The sequence below is a fragment of the Pempheris klunzingeri genome, chromosome 12 (genome assembly GCF_042242105.1).
Source record: "Pempheris klunzingeri isolate RE-2024b chromosome 12, fPemKlu1.hap1, whole genome shotgun sequence".
NCBI lineage: Eukaryota > Metazoa > Chordata > Actinopteri > Acropomatiformes > Pempheridae > Pempheris > Pempheris klunzingeri.
The window spans coordinates 23216143-23234004 of record NC_092023.1 but is presented as its reverse complement, the minus strand read 5'-3'; the positions used below and the strand labels follow the sequence as shown (position 1 = coordinate 23234004).

Sequence of the window (17862 nt, the reverse complement as noted above, 5' to 3'; positions counted from 1 at the left end):
CAACCAGAGGATGCTTGCCCTCCTACGGATAAGCTTATTACCCCCGCTGTTACCACTCAGTCTGACAGCCGCAGAGCAACGTGTCTCCATCCAAAACAACTACACAGAGACCGTCATCACCTCATCAGCCCAGTGTTTGGAACAATACCCAGCCCTACATGTAGCATGTCAGTATCATCTGGAAGCAGCGTGGCCACTCGTATCATGTGCACACACCTCTCACTTACATGTGACTCTTTGCTCCTGTGTCAGTGTGGCATTTTATCTGCATCTCATCTGTGTCTTTGGTAATGATGCCTGAATTCCACTAATAACTGTGTCCTTCCTGTGACAGCACCCATAATGACCACACTGCTGGACTACCTGACTCAGGTGGTCTGCACTGAACAGCATTCAGATTTTAGACTAGGAGATGGATTTAATGACAATGACAGACAAAACATGAGTGGATAAAACATCTTTCGGTATATGCTGCTGTTTGAGCAGCTGGAAGGTGGCTCTCTGTGCTTGACTGGGAACAAAACAAAGATGGCGCTCATCTCTGAAGATGAAAAATAAACTATACTAGACACCAGTGGGTAGAATACTGACCGTCTATACTCAAGTGCAAGTGCAATTACTCCAATAGAAAAATTACTCAAGTAAAATTACTATGCAAGAAGCCTCCTCAAGTAAAGAGGACCTGGATAATTCCTGACTCAGAGTACTTTCCATTTTAGTGCAAAATAATGAAAAACAGCCCTTGTTGCTAAAAGATTTTTTCTGAAGTAGTGTTAAAATAAAAGAAAAAACATGCCTCATCTATTTTTTGACAGACGCTGTATGGTCACAGCAAGATGTAGATGGCCTGGAAGCCAGACACAGGAACAGCAAAGAGCATCTGGTCAATTTTCAAAATAAAAACACCCTGGGCTGCCTGATTTTTACATCATCAGGCCAGAGGCCAGCGCTCTATGGATGTCTGACACCATGGCAGATGAGAGGTCCACTTTGGAAAACACCTTCTCCGTTGGTGACAGCACGACAGCAGGAGGAAATCATCACAATAAACACAATTAAAACGGACAAAAAAAGAACCCATTTCACACTGTAGCCTGCTTACTCATGATAGAAGCACAAACAAGTAAAGAATCAGCTGACAAAACTCGTCTCAAAGTGCCTCTGAAACACTCCTGGTGGGGTCTGAAGCCATGCGGTGGACAGGACAGGACAGGACCGGGTCTCAGCTGCAACACAACCCAGCTTCCCCCTCAGACTAGCTGTACTCAAAGGAAAAATGTGAGACGTAGCCAAGTAACAGTGTTAGTAAAGAGAAGAAGCACTGTTTAAAGAAGGAACATTAAGCGTACCGATTCCTTTAAAGAACTCCTTTTTACTAAGTTACTAGTGCCTCTAACAACACTATGACCTAAAATCAGTCTAAACCAAATGTTTCCGAAGTAATCACATCATCATTTTCAAATTAAACACACTCCAAGCACAAGCTCTGTTTTGAAGCAACTTCATCTCCCATGAAAATCCAGAAAGCCCTCGTGTTCGCACCGAGAAGAATGCCTCTAAAGTGAGGTATTACAGTGTGATACCTTCCCCCAAAAGTCCCAGCGAGTGGTCGGAGGCCAGGACAGTCATACTGAGGGAGGGGAGCCCGGGGATTCCTGTACCAACTATTCATTACAGCCTGTCTGTCATGTCTTAACACGTTCTAGCACACATTCCTGCTGCAGTGCTCACATTCACTCAGCTCAGCGGTACCACCATAACCTTCCCAATGCGGCACCTTTGTCAGGTCAGTTGTACTCAGCTCTCATTCGGTCGTGGTCCAGCCAGAGCTACAGCTGGACATCGTCATTCCCACAAACTGACGGGGCTGTTCCAACAGAGAAGTGTGCAGTCCGACTAGCTGAAAACTCTGCATTACTTCCCATTATACCACGGTCTGGGTGAATACTGACATCTGATTGGCTACAGGGTATCCATCAGAGTGATACAGAGCAGATAAATGCTCTGGTGGCATTAAATGAGTAACCATAACAACAGGGACGCAGTCAGAGCCTCTGTTTCCAATGTAATACAACAGGTTAATAAGCTCATTTCCAGCAGTGAGTGTACTCCGCCACAGGCTGCAGGAAGTAGGCTGCCCCTTTCAACTCACTGACAATCTGACCCAGGAGAGAGGGCTTTACGTCCCGAGGGAAAGCAAACATCAAAGTTACATAACATTCTTCAATGATGTTAAGATTCACCATGTAGACACACCCCGGGACCACATTTACTCAGTTTCTTTTACTTGACATTTCTAATTTCTGCAACTTTCTACTTCTGTTCGACTACATCTCTGGGGGAAACGTTACACCTTTCACTGCGCTTCATGGAGAGGATTTAGTTATTCATTCCCTTCCTATCCACAGGTATGTCAAGGTGTGGTGATGGTGAATGTTTGATGAAGTGATGGGCGGAGGTGCCTTTAGGGGCTGAGAAAAGAAATAGTGAAAACCCCCGTTGGATCAGCTGGAAAAAGCATAGTCATGAAAGTGAAAACAGGCTGGTTTTCTGACGAAGAGTTCCCTTTTTAGAGATGCATGGTTCTCACAGGACAACGCTCCACACACATGCTAATCTTCTGGTTCATGATGTATTGCACGTTTAACTGCCCAACAGGGGATGAAGTAGTAAAACTAGCACACCCTTAAACATTTGCAACAGTAAAATGTGACATCCACATGAATGCTGCAGGAATATTACTCCGACAGAAAAGGAAACAATGACAGGAACATTTGATTGCTGCAATACCTCCATACTGTTACCTTAGTACAGTTTAGCATGCAGTACTTTTACTGGTAGTGGAGGATTTCCAAAGTGAGTATCAGTATTTTTCCCACTTGTGGTCAGCTCACCCACAGCCTGACTGTGTCTGGTGGTAAATGCCAATGGCACTTGTATAGCTCCTTTCTAGTCTTCTCGACCAATCAAAGCGCTGCAACACTACATTCACGTTCAGCCATTCACACAGCATTTATTCATGCCATGCTGCTCATCAGGGGGAGACTAACCATTCACATGTGGACTGGAGGAGCCACGGTCCATCTTCCACTTAGAGGACTCGCTCTACCACAGCTGCCCCTCTGGGTGACCTCTGCGTAACCTCTGGGTGACCTATGACCTGGATGACCACCGTCCACCAATTTCACACCATGTCCACATCAGTGAGGTACCTGTAAAAAAGTCTCAAAAAAGTCTCATCTCATCCACCCCAGCGCTGTATAGTAAATCCAGACAGTCCGTCAGATAAATAATCATCATTATTAATCACTTCCCTCCTGAAAACTTCGGGATCGTCAGCGTGTCACATACAGGCTCCGCCATCACTTCTGTTGTCCCTCACATGAGACGGGTGTCATCACTGACACACCTGTCTGTTTTCTCTCTGGTCAGACCACTGGAGTGCACTGCCAGACATCACTGCCGAATAGGAGGGTCAAACAATCAGGAGCGCAAAGAATAAAATGCCTCCTATTACCATCTAATGACTGCCTCCAAAAGGATCAGAGATGGCTCAACAAGAAGTGAACCTTAGAGCTTTACACATGCAGAAGTGCAGCAGGAATGCCGCTGGGTGCTCCTGTGCGGCCACCCCACTCTGGTTCCCACTCAACAGCGAGAACACCATAGACATAGAGCAAATGTACAACAGACAGCAGCAGCCGTGATTCTCAGTGAGAATAATGGCAGCAGCCCCAACACGTGTTGCTCTCGTCCTCACCTTCACATGTGTCCTGTATGTCCCTTCACTGTACTGTGACAACATTCGAGTTACTGCAGCACACTTTTTCCGTTTACTGGATATAGACTGCAGCAACAAGGGCATGGGGAGAGGAGCTGAAAGGGCTGAAGGACACTTCACACTGGGAAGAATATCTGAATATCTGGGCTGTCAGTCAATAAAGCAATTCAATACACTTACATTTTAAATGCAGTTAATTACATTTTTAAAATATTTGCATAAAATGAAAAACTGCATCAATCACCAACCTCATAACACAAAGTGGGTTTTTTGGAGACTTTTGATTTGCTGGTCCCCTGATCTCTCACACACTGTTGTAAGTGCTGCTCTAATTCGGTCACATCAGACAAAAGTGACAGCCTTCATTGCTGTAAGTTTGCAATGATGCAAATCAATTAGCATTTCCAGAGAGTCTGCATCATGGTGGTAATATCCTTTCACTGGTCACATGTTTAATTCCCCGTTTTCTCATTCTATATTCCACGTCTGACACTTTCCTGACAATGTACCATGTACTGTCCACAGCCCTGAAGCTAGGCCCTCGAATTAATTTTAGCAGTGATGTCCAGTGGTGTCCTTCCTCCAGGATCCAGGATTATTGATGGGACTTGTTTCAACAAAGTAAAGTTTAATGACCAGGTACAGTCACTACCAGACTACAGGACAGAGACATGGCACCTGGGAGCGAGCAGGCTTGTTCAGAGGCAGAAGGTCAGCACACTAGTAAGTGAAGCTGGCCCAGGGCTGAGCTGCAGCAGGGGCTGGGAGCTCATAGGAGGGCCAGAGAGGAGGAGCGGGGCACAGGAGCAGGACCTGTCCCGGGTCCCCCCCCCCCGCCCGCTCCGCCTGCTGTGTTCTGGAATGTGACCACAGTGAGGCGCTCTCTCAGTCTCCTTCCTCACAGCTGCAGCCTTCTCTCATTTTCCTCAATTCAATTACCAATTCATTAGTGCGACAACACTGCAGCTCTGGGCCTACAGTGGCATTATTACTATTTCAGCTGTGGCTCAGAGGTACAGCGGGTCGTCCATCAGACGGTTCCACCGTTCGATCCCTGACTCCTCCAGTTCACATGTCAAAAGAATGGTCTTAGACTCCTCCTGTATGCATGATGTGCGAATGTGACCGAGATGTCAAAGTGCTTCGAGTGGTCAAAAAGACTAGAAAGGTACAGACCCAGTTACATGTTTCAGTGACAGTCCCATGTCCGATGACTGAATTCACTCAGGATCAGCATTCGATAAAAGGTAAATGGTCTGTATTTGTATAGCACCCCTCTAGTCATTTTGACTACTCAGAGCGCTTTTACATCACATCCTCACTCACTCTTTCACAGGAATCGAAGTTGGAGGGGACTGCTCATGTTACAGGTCACATACTCTAGCTGCAGCCAAAGCTGAAACACGCACAGCCCACATCCAGGAAAATAAATACAGTGAGTGGACAGAGTGGATGCACCCAGCACACTGTGCACAGCTCCCCAAGAGTGGGACTTCTATACCTTTCATACAGGTGATGTGCATCAGGCCTGTGTCACAGGCTGCCGGCCACTTGTAGTCTGCCACGTAGAACCATACAGAATAACACGGAGTGAGACAACATCACAAGCAAGCCAAAGTCCCTTCAGTCCCCCCCCCCAATCCTTCTGTCCACATACACAACTACACATGCTGCCTCACTTCTATGACTTTAAAGCCAAATAAAGACTCCATCCCTGTCCGACCCCAGTTCAGCCCTGGTTCTGAAAGGTACAGAGAACCAATCCCCACAAGCATTCGGCTCAGTTTGGACTGCAGCACAAGAATGCACAAAGATTTTCACCTCTTCGCATTCCCAAGAATACAAACAGAGAACTATGAAAAAGATGGTTGACATCAGGCCTGATGCTTCATCAGTGTCCAGGTCAACATAACAATGTGGCCTCCCACCGTGTCAACTTTTGCACTTGGACATGTTTAGTACTCATTGGAGACTCAGATTGTCCCACGACCAGACATCACATCATCATTACTGTTTAAGTGTCACAGTGACTGCAGCTTAACCCCCAATACCTTCTTTCTCCAGGCCTCATTCAACGTGTCACTTTCCAGTTATTGCACAGTAATTCACTATAATCCACGCACTCCAAACACCAATAGTTGGCTTCAGTCGCCGTGTGAGCACCAGCCAGACGCTGAGCTCCAGGGTCACCAGAGGATAACTCTGAGAGCGGCCACCCCGCTGATGTTACAGCCGGCGGACAGCAGACCCCTCAGTGACCACCACATCCAGCCTGAAGCCGGGCCGGCAGCTCTGACTGCCCCCGGTCTGAGCACCGTCACAGACCAAAACACTGAGGTTAGCACCGCCGCCTCACGCTGACCATCTCACGGACGGAGCTCCGGTGCTCCACCACACACCTCGCAGACACGCACAGTGGAGGCACACCGGCGTCATTCAGATGTGCCATAACACGAAGAAGAAGATTATTTGAAGAGCAGCACAACACAAGTAGAGAAAACTTTATTTCTCCATCCAGCGGCTCGTCGTGGATCCCAGCTAACTGCTAGCTCCGTACAGCAACACACTGTCTGTCGCTAACGGTAGCATGTTAGCTCACGGCAGCCTTCGGTGGCTCGGGATGACACCTGTACCTGTAAAGTAGCCAGTGACCCGGACCTTCTCTCCACCCCACTGCCTCTCTGGTGCTGCCTTATCCACACGTCCCCCAGTGGCTCCACAAAGCCCTGTCGGTCAGCACTGGGACCTGCTGGAATAAGCCTCTAGCTAACGTTAGCCGCCGAGGCTACGCCAGCTAACCACTTTACTTTAAAGGCTTCCGCTTAGGAAGAGTGTTAGAGTACCGGGACCGGTCGGTGGCTTCGGCCTTACCTCTGTTCGTCCTCTACAGATCGCAATCCGACAGGAGAGAGGGATACATCAAGCTTTGGGGTTTGGAGTTAACAGCCAACTTCAGCACGTCGCTGCTCAGTCCGCCATCTTGGATCTGCTGGAAGCCTGGACCAAACCAAAGTTGACGTACCGGGGGAGGGTTTAAATGTACCCCCCCCTCCCCTCCAAAAAAAAGAGAAATATTTACCTTGTGTTTGCTTTCACAGACCAAAGCAAAGTCCAAAAGAGCACAGGCTGCCCTCCGCTGTAAGGGAACAGTGGACAAAGGCCAGTGCTCATGTGGACATACTTGTTCTCTGAGCTCAGGGATCTGCCGGAGGACCCCTGAACTTTCTGTTGGTGTGTTTCCAGCCTCCAGATGTGCAGCGGACAGAGGTCCTCCTCAGGGCTGTGAGCAGGACACAGGTACAGCTGCACATTATGTATCGGTCTTACACGAATTAACCATCACCAAACAGATTGGCACGTGCCATTCCACGGACCACTGCTGTGGCGTGCGACAGCCTGCAGCCATGCCTGCTGGCTAGTGAGTTCATTCATCCTGCCCCCAGAGTCAGGACGCACACCCCACCTCCTGAGGCCCGAGCAATGGGAACTGCTGCAGGCTCATGCAAACGTCCTGCGTTCACTTCCTAGTGTGTTCACTTGCTGTCCAGAGTGTTTCAGAAAGTTGTTGATTCAGTACTGTGAACATCTGGGAGGGTGGAGTTGGTGAGCCAAAAACAGCTGAGGGAAAGAGTGGGACACCAGATCATTTGTACCTGTTTGCTACCGAGCCATCTAAAACTATGGAGGACAAACAGGACAGAACAAGAAAAGAAGGACAGAGGAAATGTTGGGATCAAAAGAGCACTTCGAGGCCTTGTTGCTAAACCCAGACCTGATGGCCCTCTGCTCTGTTTGTCCGGGTGTGTGTCACGTCAGTCACATTGCATTTATGGATATAAAACCTGGCGTGTAAAATCAGATTCAAAATAAAAAAAACTGACTTTGGTCCATTGAATTGTTTGCATAGAAACACATTGCATGTCTTTACTGTAAATGAATCCCACATCAATCCAAGAATGTTGACATGAATACATCCTAGAATATGAATATAGAGGCAGAACGGTGTCTGTGCCAACAAACCCACAGGATTTACCATTTCTTCACTTCTTTTACAACTTGGTTTGTTGGATGATTTTAAAACATAAGGGACCTGTACCTTTGTTGGTAACAGAAAATTTGTTTTTTTAAAGCCATGTTCTTTCAAATTGATATTTTCAAAGTGACTTTTCCAATAGTGCGTACAGTGTCAGGGCTGCTGTCTGTAACCAGCAGAGATCTCATACGTTTAACTTCTTTATTGTCATGTGCGGACAGTTACAGTAGAATTCTTAAATCTAAGGCTCCCTTCAACAGTGCTCTCACAGATATGTACAGAAAAATATCATAAAGTAAGACCTAAAGTAGTCCAGCAGATGAAATATAGCAATATAATACAATATAATAAAATATCAAATCTAGTAGATTACTGTGATCAGCTGGTGCAGTAATGTGGGAAATGAGAACAGGTTAAAGGGGCCTGGCCTGCACTTCTCTCGTGCGCAAAATGTCAAAATGTTCCTATAATTTTTCAGCATAAGGCGCAGAGTCACATCACCAATCAGTGCCACACTGACTGTATTAATCCCCTGACTGTATTAGTCACATGACTGTATTAGTCACATGACCGTATTAATTGTAACATCATGTTCTGAGCTGCAGTTGAATGAAAATTGTTAACCACAAATGAAAATCAGCTGGACCTCCTCTCAATATAACATTTCCCAGTTTCATTTGAAGGTAAACTATAGTTATTACATATGTAAATATGTTTTCTACTGAGCATTATATATGTGGGTTTTTCCACTTAACTGTACCTTAATGTCCTGCAGGGTCCTGAGTAGCCCCTGCTTCACAGTAACTGACCTATAGTGATGCACCAATTACAGTTATATCCACAGGCGCAGCATCTGTTGATCGACTGAGTCAGGTCACAGAAAAGAACATCCTGATTAATAGCAGATGGGCCACAGGTGGATGAAATAGTACATTATTAACGAGGGAAATATTAAATACCTGCAGGGACCCCCCACACCAGAAACAATAAGCACGTCTCCCCACAGCACAGCAGCTTGACATGATTGATTATTTAAATCTCCAGACACTTACAAAGGACTGGTCTGGTGACACAGACCAGGTTCATACAGTGAGACTGTTTGGAGTAAAGCAGCCGTCCTCCACAGAAGTCCTGAGCTCCATCACCGCTGTCTAAAACATCTGATCTCACAAGCACAAAGTGGAATTCTGTGCCTGGAGACTTTCCTCTGTCCTGTCAAGTTTGGAGCTACACTTTTTAGCTTTGCTGCTTAAATGTCCTATGACATGACTGTTACCATGGAAACAGTTACTGAAAGCAGTCTCTCTAATCTTTTTAGTAAATTGTTAGAGAAATTGTTCAGACATACGAGGCAATAAAAAATCACCTGCTCAGCATTATTTGAAAGGCAACACACCTACATGGAGGGTAGAGGTGGAGCTGTCCTTGTGAGGGTCTTTAAATTGGAGCAAATAATTCATTCCATTTGGGTGGTGGTGGATGATCAATAATACAAATATAATCTGTCATCATCACTACTCACCTTAATTATTTTCTCCAGTCATTCCTCTCAGCAGCCACACTGGGGCCAGTGAGTATGTCGAGTGACTAATTGCTTATCTAGTATAATAGTATACATTTTTGGCTGCCTTTTTATGACCTTTTAAGAGCCATTTGATGTTAATCACTAGGGCGCTGGAAAAAGTGGCATTTTACATTACACTGTATTAAAACTGATGTCCTGGCGGTTGGAACTCTGCTTTGTTGGAATTGGTTGTGGCTCTTGTGAGTGGCTCCCCACTCATCTAGGCCCAAACTCTGAGGCAGAGTGTGAGCTGGTTACAGTTACTGTAGCTTCCTCCCACAGTCCAAATGCAGGTTAATTGACGACTCTAAATTACCCGTTGGTGTGCGTGTGAGTGGCTGTCTGTCTCTAGTGGCCGCTCCTGCCTCTCACACAATGTCAGCTACCCAGAGAGAACCCGCGCAAGCACATGGAGAACGAGCAAACATTACACGGAAAGACCCCGGGTTCAAACTGCAAACCAGCTGGCCAGCAGATTTCTTCTTGCTGTGAGGTGGCAGTGCTAACCACAGCACACCGTGCTGCCCAAGCAGAGTATGAGATTTTGCCGTAGTTTTTGAAGTAGCCCCATTCAGGGGCCACCAAATGCCACGGCCAGAGGGCCAAATGACCACTACCCAGGTGGGAGGAGGGGTCAAGTCTGATAACTGAATGGTTCTGTGGGATTAGATACCAGGGATAAATAGAATAATGTAAAATTAGAAGAAGTTTCATTGTGCAGCCAGAATTTGTAGCCTCGGGGCAGCAGCTGACAAAGCGGCATATGATACTAGAGTGTGGAGTCCAAACGAAGCCTTAGGTGGTCCTGGTCAGGTCCAGTCCAACAGTCCTACAAGGCCAGAATCAATAGTGGGTCATATGGTTAAGGTTAGAACTAAAGGGCAGGGGCCAGGATTCTGCTACGAGATCTTCACATAAGTGATGGATCAAAAATAAGCCACAATGAGAACACACACACATAAAACCCCACATGCAACAATAGCCTGTATCAGAAGGGTGTTGTACTTGTAACAGTAGAAGAGTGAGAAGTGCAAAAACCAAAGGTAACCAGCTCACACTATATATATAGATGAGTGGGGAGCAATTCACAGGAGGCTCGACCAATTCCTACAATACGTACAAAGAGGATGAACAGACCTGCACAGTCTTGGAGGCATCCTCATGACTCAGTCTCATTAAGAAGACATAATTAATAAAATCACATTACTGGGTTTAAAAATAGTGGATTTGCTCTAGGATAGGTCTCACATGCAGTACCAGAGAAAAGTCTGGACACAACTTCTCATTCAACGGTTTCGCTTTTTAATTATTAATTATTATATTTTAGATTCTTCAGGGCAGCCACCTTTTGCTTTACACTCTCTGCATTCTCTGCACTCTGCGTCTGTCCAAGGCTACAGCCTGTCCGTCCTTGGGAGCTGGATCTCTCCTTCACTGTGGTGCTCCTGGAGGTTTCTCTTTTCCCACTGGGTTTTTTGAGTTTTTCCTTCCCGAAGAAGGAGGGTCATAAAGGGCAGGTGATGCCTCGGACTGATCCATCGGACTGATCCATCAGACTGATCCACTGGCCTCATCGACTGCTGGACTCTTTATTAGATTGTTTGTTCGCTTACACTTGTTTATTTCAGTGAACTTTGTAAAGCACTATGAGACACTCTGTTGTGATATTGGGCTATACAAATAAATTGAATTGAATTGAATTGAATTGAATTGAATTCTCTCAGTCAGCTTCATGAGGTCGTCACCTGGATGGTTTTCCAACAGTCTTGAAGAGTTTCCTGAGGTGCTGAGCACACATCTCAGTTGGGTTTAGGTCAGGTGATTGTGGAGGCCAGGTCATGTGACGCAGCCCTCCATCACTCTCCTTCTTGGTCAAATAGCCCTCACACAGCCTGGAGGAGTGTTTGGGCTCATTGTCCTGTTGGAAAACAAATGATGGTCCCACTAAGCCCAAACCAGATGGGATGGCATGTGGCTGCAGAATGTTGTGGAGACCATGCTGGTTCAGTGTGCCTTGAATTTTGAATAAATCCCCAACAGTGTGACCAGCAAAGCCCCCCCCCACACACCATCACACCTCCTCCCTCTAATCTCTAATCTGGACTCATCAGACCAAAATTCAGATTTCCACTGGTCTAATGTCCAGTCTTTATGTTTCTTGGGCCAAGCAATTCTCTCAGTAGTGGCTTCTTTGCAGCAGTTCCACCATGAAGGTGATGATGATGTTGAGATGTCTCTGCTGCTTGAACTCTGTGAAGCATCGATGTGGCTCTAATCTGAGGTGATGGTAATTTGTGGTTTCTGAGGCCGGTAACTGATGAACTTAACCTCTGCAGCAGAGGTAACTCTTGGTCTTCCTTTCTTGGGGGGTCCTCATGAGAGCCAGTTACAGTTTGATGGTTTTCATGACTGCACTTGAGGAAACTTCAGAGTTCTTGAAACTTTCCGCATTGACTGACCTTCATGTCTTTAAGTAATGACGGACTGTCGTTTCCCTTTACTTAACTGAGTGCAGAGAGTGCTCTGAAGAATCTAAAATATAAAACATACTCTGGTTTGTTTACTACATAACTCCGTATGTGTTTCTTCATAGTTCTGATGTCTTCAATAAAGAAACATTGAATACAAAGTGTCCAAACCTTGACTGGTACTGTATGTGAAGGTACTAATGCCTTCATGTAGACTATATTGCTGCAGGTGACAGAAAATGAGCCTAAGGAGGGGAAGGTGGCTCCACCATGTCGACTGTTAATGAATGTCCTGTTTCTGTAGAATTGCTTCAATTGTGTTGGCATACTGTAGTCCTGAGGCAGAGCCTGTCCATCTGGAGAGCGAGAGGCCATGGTGCTGTTTTTGACTGACTTGTGGAATCTTCTGGAGTGTCTTCTCTGTCTGAGCCTCTTGAGTGTTACCTGTGTGGATCGCTGGAAGCTGGAGGAAATGCAGTGAGATAGCAGCTGGCCTCATGTGACACAGTGTGTGAGCCAGTGGTGTTGAAGTAGAACAGTGAAAGAAAACAGTGGACACTACAACGTTGATTCGGTGTGGATTGATGGAATACTTAACCTGAATGGATGGATGGCGGCTATTGAGGGTGTCTATGAAGTCTGAAAGAGTGTGATGTCACGTGGGTCGGAGTGCACACTCTGCGTGCAGCAGTAGGATGGTCATATCTCTGACCCACGGCTGTTCTGTCGACCTGGAGGTAATGTTTGTTATTGAAGGGAAAATCATTACTATTCAGACAGTCTTTGAACAGTTGGATGTTGTCCAGATACCTGTTGAATTTGGAGCGAACACACTTTCAATGCAGTGTTGATACTGGTGCCTCAAAGGGAACTGTCCAGGTTTTTGGGTCCTGGTGGATTTTGGGGAGTAAAAAGAAGTGGCGTGGATGGGCTGGTCCAGTAGCTAATCTCTTTGTTTGGCCGTGCTGAATGTCTTATGGCACAGTGACCTCAGTGTTTCACTGTTTCAGGCTCTGTTCTGTTGCTTTGTAGTATTTGGTATCAGCTAATTGTCCGTTTGTCTTCTGTCCATAATGGTGATTGTGGATCCTAGAGCAGCCAGTTTGATGATGATATAGAAGTTATTGGATAGCTGAATTAAGGCCCTGCTTCAGCCTTTGGCCTGCTGTCATGGCCCGTCTGTCCGACTTCTTGAGTTTTTGTTTTCACCTGTCCAACTGAGACATCACAGGTTTCCAGCTGGAGGAGGACATGTTGTTAACGTATTGTCACCATATTACGAAGGTGCTATATTCAGTTATTGTGTGTATTTGACCTGCTGGGCCGTCCATAACTGAAGAGGCCAGTACACAAATCCACAATGGTACACACTGATGACAGCGCAGACGGCCAAGCCACCTCCCCATTGTTCTCCTGGACTTCCAATTCCCAGAATTCTTCCCAGGAAATGATTCTGTGGGGCGTTTGCATCAATTTGCATCTGGATGACTGTAAACAGCAGCAACATGATGGTGATGATAATGTATTCTTCATCTCCACAGAAACCAAGTGACGTGGTGCAGGCTGCTGCTGGGAACAGGAGAGGACGTTTGGTCCGGCCTCAGGAGGACCTGACAAACGGCCCTACTGCTCCCTCTTGTGTCCACCGCTGAGGAGGCAGGCGGCCTCGGGGGCAACTGCTCTGACCTCCCACTGACGCCCACACATCACCCACAGCAGCTTAGTGTTTTCAGTTATCTTTATTAAGTAAACTCTACACTTTTAGTATTGCTTTTTTTCTTTTTTTTATTCATTTCACTCTAAATTAGAACCTTTTGAAATCATCACATATAGAACTTCTCAACCAAGCTACACTTTTTGAGGAATACAAAAATATCACAGTACATTTTCTACTAAGTCACCTTCACCTGTGAGGTCCAGAGCCAATCAGAGAGGCGGGTTAGACCCACAGCAGCTGCCTGGACACAGATGGAGCATCAACATGTCTTCAAGTGACAGCACCACGGTCTATGAGCTAACCCGGTGAAGACAGGTCAGAGTCCCTGTTTGGACTCCAACATTACACAGCTCAGTGAAACAGGCCTTTCCAGAGCCAGACCGTGGCTGCGTCTCAATTCAGGGGCCACCGTGTTACAAAGTCAAGGTCTCTGAAGGTGGAAAGACTAGTGATCTGTAGCTGCACTCTCCCCGTGTGGGACAGCCGTCAGAGGAGCCAAACGACAACCAGAGCCTCACAGAGACTAGTGAGCTGCACGCAGTGAATTCTGGGATACTAAAGACCTCGACGAGCCTCCAAATCCAAGCACAAGTGTGAACTTTGAAGAACACGGCTGAAAAATGAGACGCAGCCACAGTGTCAGCCCTGCACGGGACTGTGTGATGCAGAGTGTGGGACGGTCCCAGGTGTCTCCCATGGTGGACAAACGGTGGTCAAACCAAATCCTCATTGACAACCACCTTTTCTCTCTCCTGTAAAACCAGAGGATCCTCTCTAAAAACCATCATGATGAAGGTGCTTGTATCTCCGCTGTGTGGTGTTTGGGTGCTTGTGTGTTGTGGGGGGGGGGGGGGGGGGATTCTGCACCTAAGCATGTGCTGGGACAGGCTACACACAGATAATACATATGCAGCAGGTTGTTCAGCAGGCTTTTCATACTGGACTCTGTGGTTTTACAGGAGGGAAAAGACGGGGCTGAGGACTAAATGACAAATTCCACCACGTCCCATAAAGAACATAGCTGCTTCCCTCAGCTGCCCCATGGGAAGCATCTGAGACCGTCACTGCATTTGAACTAGTCAGTGAAAAGAAGGGCTGGGTATGGATTCTCAGTACATTTGGAATTTGTGTTGCTGGACTTCTAATCATGGAAACACTTTGATCACTTTTTTCCTGTATTTGATTTTAGCTGTGATTTTTGCGCAGTTGTCAAGAAGTCTTGTAGAAAAACATATCTATATTTAGCGAAAGTTCTCGCACTGGAACCTCGAGTGGGACAGAAAACTCTTTTGACAGACTGTGGTCAGCACTAGAATCTACTTGGACAAGAAAATGAGACGTTGCTCATGTCCCAGGGGATGTCAGATGATACCCAGCCCTGCTGACGAGTCCTCACTAAAGACTGATCCAGGTGTTGCAGCTGCGGGAGACGGAGCGCCTGGCCCAGCAGAGCTTAGCTGGCCTCTGGATTTGGTCTGGAGCCGTGTTCACATCACTCCTCCAGCAGGCTGAAATGTAAATATGGAACCCACACAACAACAACAGCATCTTTACCATTCGCTCCTTCTCCTCCCATCCCTCTCTGCATACATGTCAGATTCTATACAAAGTATCAAAAAAGATTAAAGAAAATACTGAAAAATCCTCACCCGTACTCACAATATAATTTCTCATATTAAACCTTTTTTCCTTGCAAATCTTCCTGTTCTCCCTCTGCAAAGATTCAGATCCATAGTGATGAGATTTTGGTGAACCGGGCTTCACAGCACCTACCACTCTGGACAGGAATGTTGCAGCATGAAAATGACCCACACTCAGTGGTTTCATTCGAAACAGAACTAGACAAAACCAAACTACAGAACACTGGAAATGAAGTGAGGATGGAAGGTGAGAGATCCCTGTCAGTGTCTTCAGTTTAGGGGAAATGGAAGAGACGAGTTAGATGAAGAAAGGAAAGAGTACATTTTAATTCCACAGTTACACAAACATGAACCATGATAAAATGAGAGTGAGGAGTTAGTCGAGAGCAGAGAACTCTGGGTGGACAAACACACATAAAAAAAGGAAGTCTGAGTGGGTCAGGGTTCGGGAGCTGATTGTACTGCCGGTGTGCTGTATTTGCTTGAGTCCACTTATCAGGGAGCAGGGGCCCCGACAGGAACAGACAGCATGGACATGGCCGGCTCAGTGCAGTGGCAGTAGCAATGCTGGAGGCTGAGTGGCCGCTGGATGGGACTCCCCAGGCCCGGGCCACTTTCCCCCAGAGCGTGCTATTCACGGGGAGAAGGTTGCCATCTCCAGGGAGATACGCTGCCACAGCTCCTTGGTCTGCTTGCCTCTCTTCAGGTTCTGCAGCACGTCGTTAAACTGCATCATGCCCACGGGCGTCAGGCAGAAAGCACCTCGAGCGCTGCGGATGATGTTGACAAAGTCATCGTAGTCGGCAGGCGTCAGGTGGATGAGCCGGTGGTGGATGTACTGCAGAGAGAGGGGGAGGAGTGACTCTACAGGCAGCCTGGGTGGACAGGGACACTCCGGAGAAGCGACCTTGACCATGACTGAAATGTGTTAACCAAAAATCTGCCCAAAGGCAGCCCATTCCTTCCTCTGAGAGTCCATAACCTCAGGAGGTTAATCCCACCGCCCATCACTACCCTTCATCACCTTCAGAGTTATTGTTAAAATAATGTCTAAAAGTCTTTAATCTGATTATTAGAAGAACACATTGTCTTCAATCAGTGGACAAACTAATTGCTCCTCACAGCCTCCAGCACGGCATCTGTGTGGAGGGAAAACGAGCTGTACGGACAGTATGTAGTAACAACTCCCCCGTGTTAGACTGTGCCCCCCACCCACACTGTTACTGAGAGCCTGGAACCAAAGTATGGACGTGCCAATGGAGCCTGATCCTGACTAAGACCAAACTTCCATGCCTGGGATGCTTCCTGACCTGCTGGGACGTTGAACAAACAGGAATGCTTATCTTCACTGATATGTGTGCTGACTCTTCAGACAGGAGTGCACTGTGTGTGTGTGTGTGTGTGTGTGTGTGTGTGTGTGTGTGTGTGTGTGTGTGTCCCTATAGCTTGACCATGTGCCGTACCTGCAGGTAGGCCTGTTGACAGCGCTGGACGAGCTGGTGAAAAGCAGGTGTTCGGAGGTGGGCGTGGATGTGGGCAGGGTTCAGTCTCTGCAGAGCCTCCATGATGATCTCCTGCAGGACAAATGGACTGAGGACACCTTTTGCTGCTCCGACACAGAACTGGTACACATAGTTGACTCCTGAGAGGATGGACAGACAGAGAGGAGGCGCAGAACGTCAGAACATGCATGTGCTACCAGCAGCTGTCAGGAACCCTGCTGGCCCTTTTTACCTCCACCGTTCTTCACCTTCTGCTATGACCAGTGACTTTTATATTACATCAGTTCACTGTGGTTGTGGTTAGTCTTCTACCAGCTAAGGACAGCCCTCCGTTATTGTGTGCTCACTGAAGAGCAGGCTTACCGAGTCTTGCAGCCAGGCCCAACAGCCATTTGACGTCTTCGGTGTACGGTGGGCTCCTGGAGAAGTTGTTGGGGTGGTCATTGTGAGCCCTCCTGCCCAGCATCTCCAGTGCCAGCATCCCTTCACACAAAAGAATGATCACATGAACTCAGTGAACCTACTGCACTGTGTGCACGTCACTTAGAGTCGAACATAGTTATACGACATAAACTCCTCACCAACTCTGTAGGCAGAATGCAGGTAGTGCAGGCCCTGTTGGCTGATTGGCTGGCTGTGCTGCTCATCCTCTACTGGGAAAGGAGTGCTGACCAATGAGCCGGGCTGGGAGGAAAGGGAGGGCAGAGACGCTCCCTGTATGGCCTGGATGGTGGGTCCCGAGTGGACGCTGCCAACTGTCAAACATGGCCGACAGTCATACTGGTTAGCAGTGCCCACGCCGCCCCCCCCATGGGAGCACATTCATCAACAGCCAACATCTCATGAAGCCTACAGTTAGAAGATCATTGCTGGGTTCAAACACACATGTCCTGACCTGCTACAGTAGTACTGAGGGGCAGGCCCGTCTCTGTGTGGTAGGGATGGACGGCGATCTGAGTCATGGACGGTACAGGGACGCCAGGGAAGGTCACAGCTGTGGCTGCCATGGGGGGCTGGGGGCCAGCGGCCACTGAGAATGGATACTGGGCACCAATGAAGGCTGGGTGCATTCCCTGAGGAGATACACACACATATATATATTTATATATATATATATACATACATACACACAGTACTGTCTAAAGTCTTAAGCAGGT

General features: G+C 47.2%; 2 protein-coding genes across 2 annotated transcripts in view; both read right to left on the bottom strand.

Moving 5' to 3' along the window:
- ndst2a (N-deacetylase/N-sulfotransferase (heparan glucosaminyl) 2a) overlaps positions 1–6752 on the bottom strand; it is a 38650-nt gene extending 31898 nt beyond the window's left edge. Inside the window, exon 1 of the mRNA XM_070841324.1 lies at positions 6653–6752. The gene's annotated coding sequence lies outside the window, so the exon portion shown is untranslated. The remainder of the gene's footprint in view (positions 1–6652) is intronic.
- A 6818-nt stretch (positions 6753–13570) lies between these two features.
- The window catches only part of zswim8 (zinc finger, SWIM-type containing 8), a 36997-nt gene continuing 32705 nt past the window's right edge, over positions 13571–17862 (bottom strand). Inside the window, exons 22-26 of the mRNA XM_070841323.1 lie at positions 17601–17778; positions 17287–17460; positions 17069–17188; positions 16667–16845; positions 13571–16041 (exon numbers count right to left, since the gene is read on the bottom strand). Coding sequence (XP_070697424.1) covers positions 15838–16041; positions 16667–16845; positions 17069–17188; positions 17287–17460; positions 17601–17778 — 855 coding nt within the window. The 3' untranslated portion in view covers positions 13571–15837. The remainder of the gene's footprint in view (positions 16042–16666; positions 16846–17068; positions 17189–17286; positions 17461–17600; positions 17779–17862) is intronic.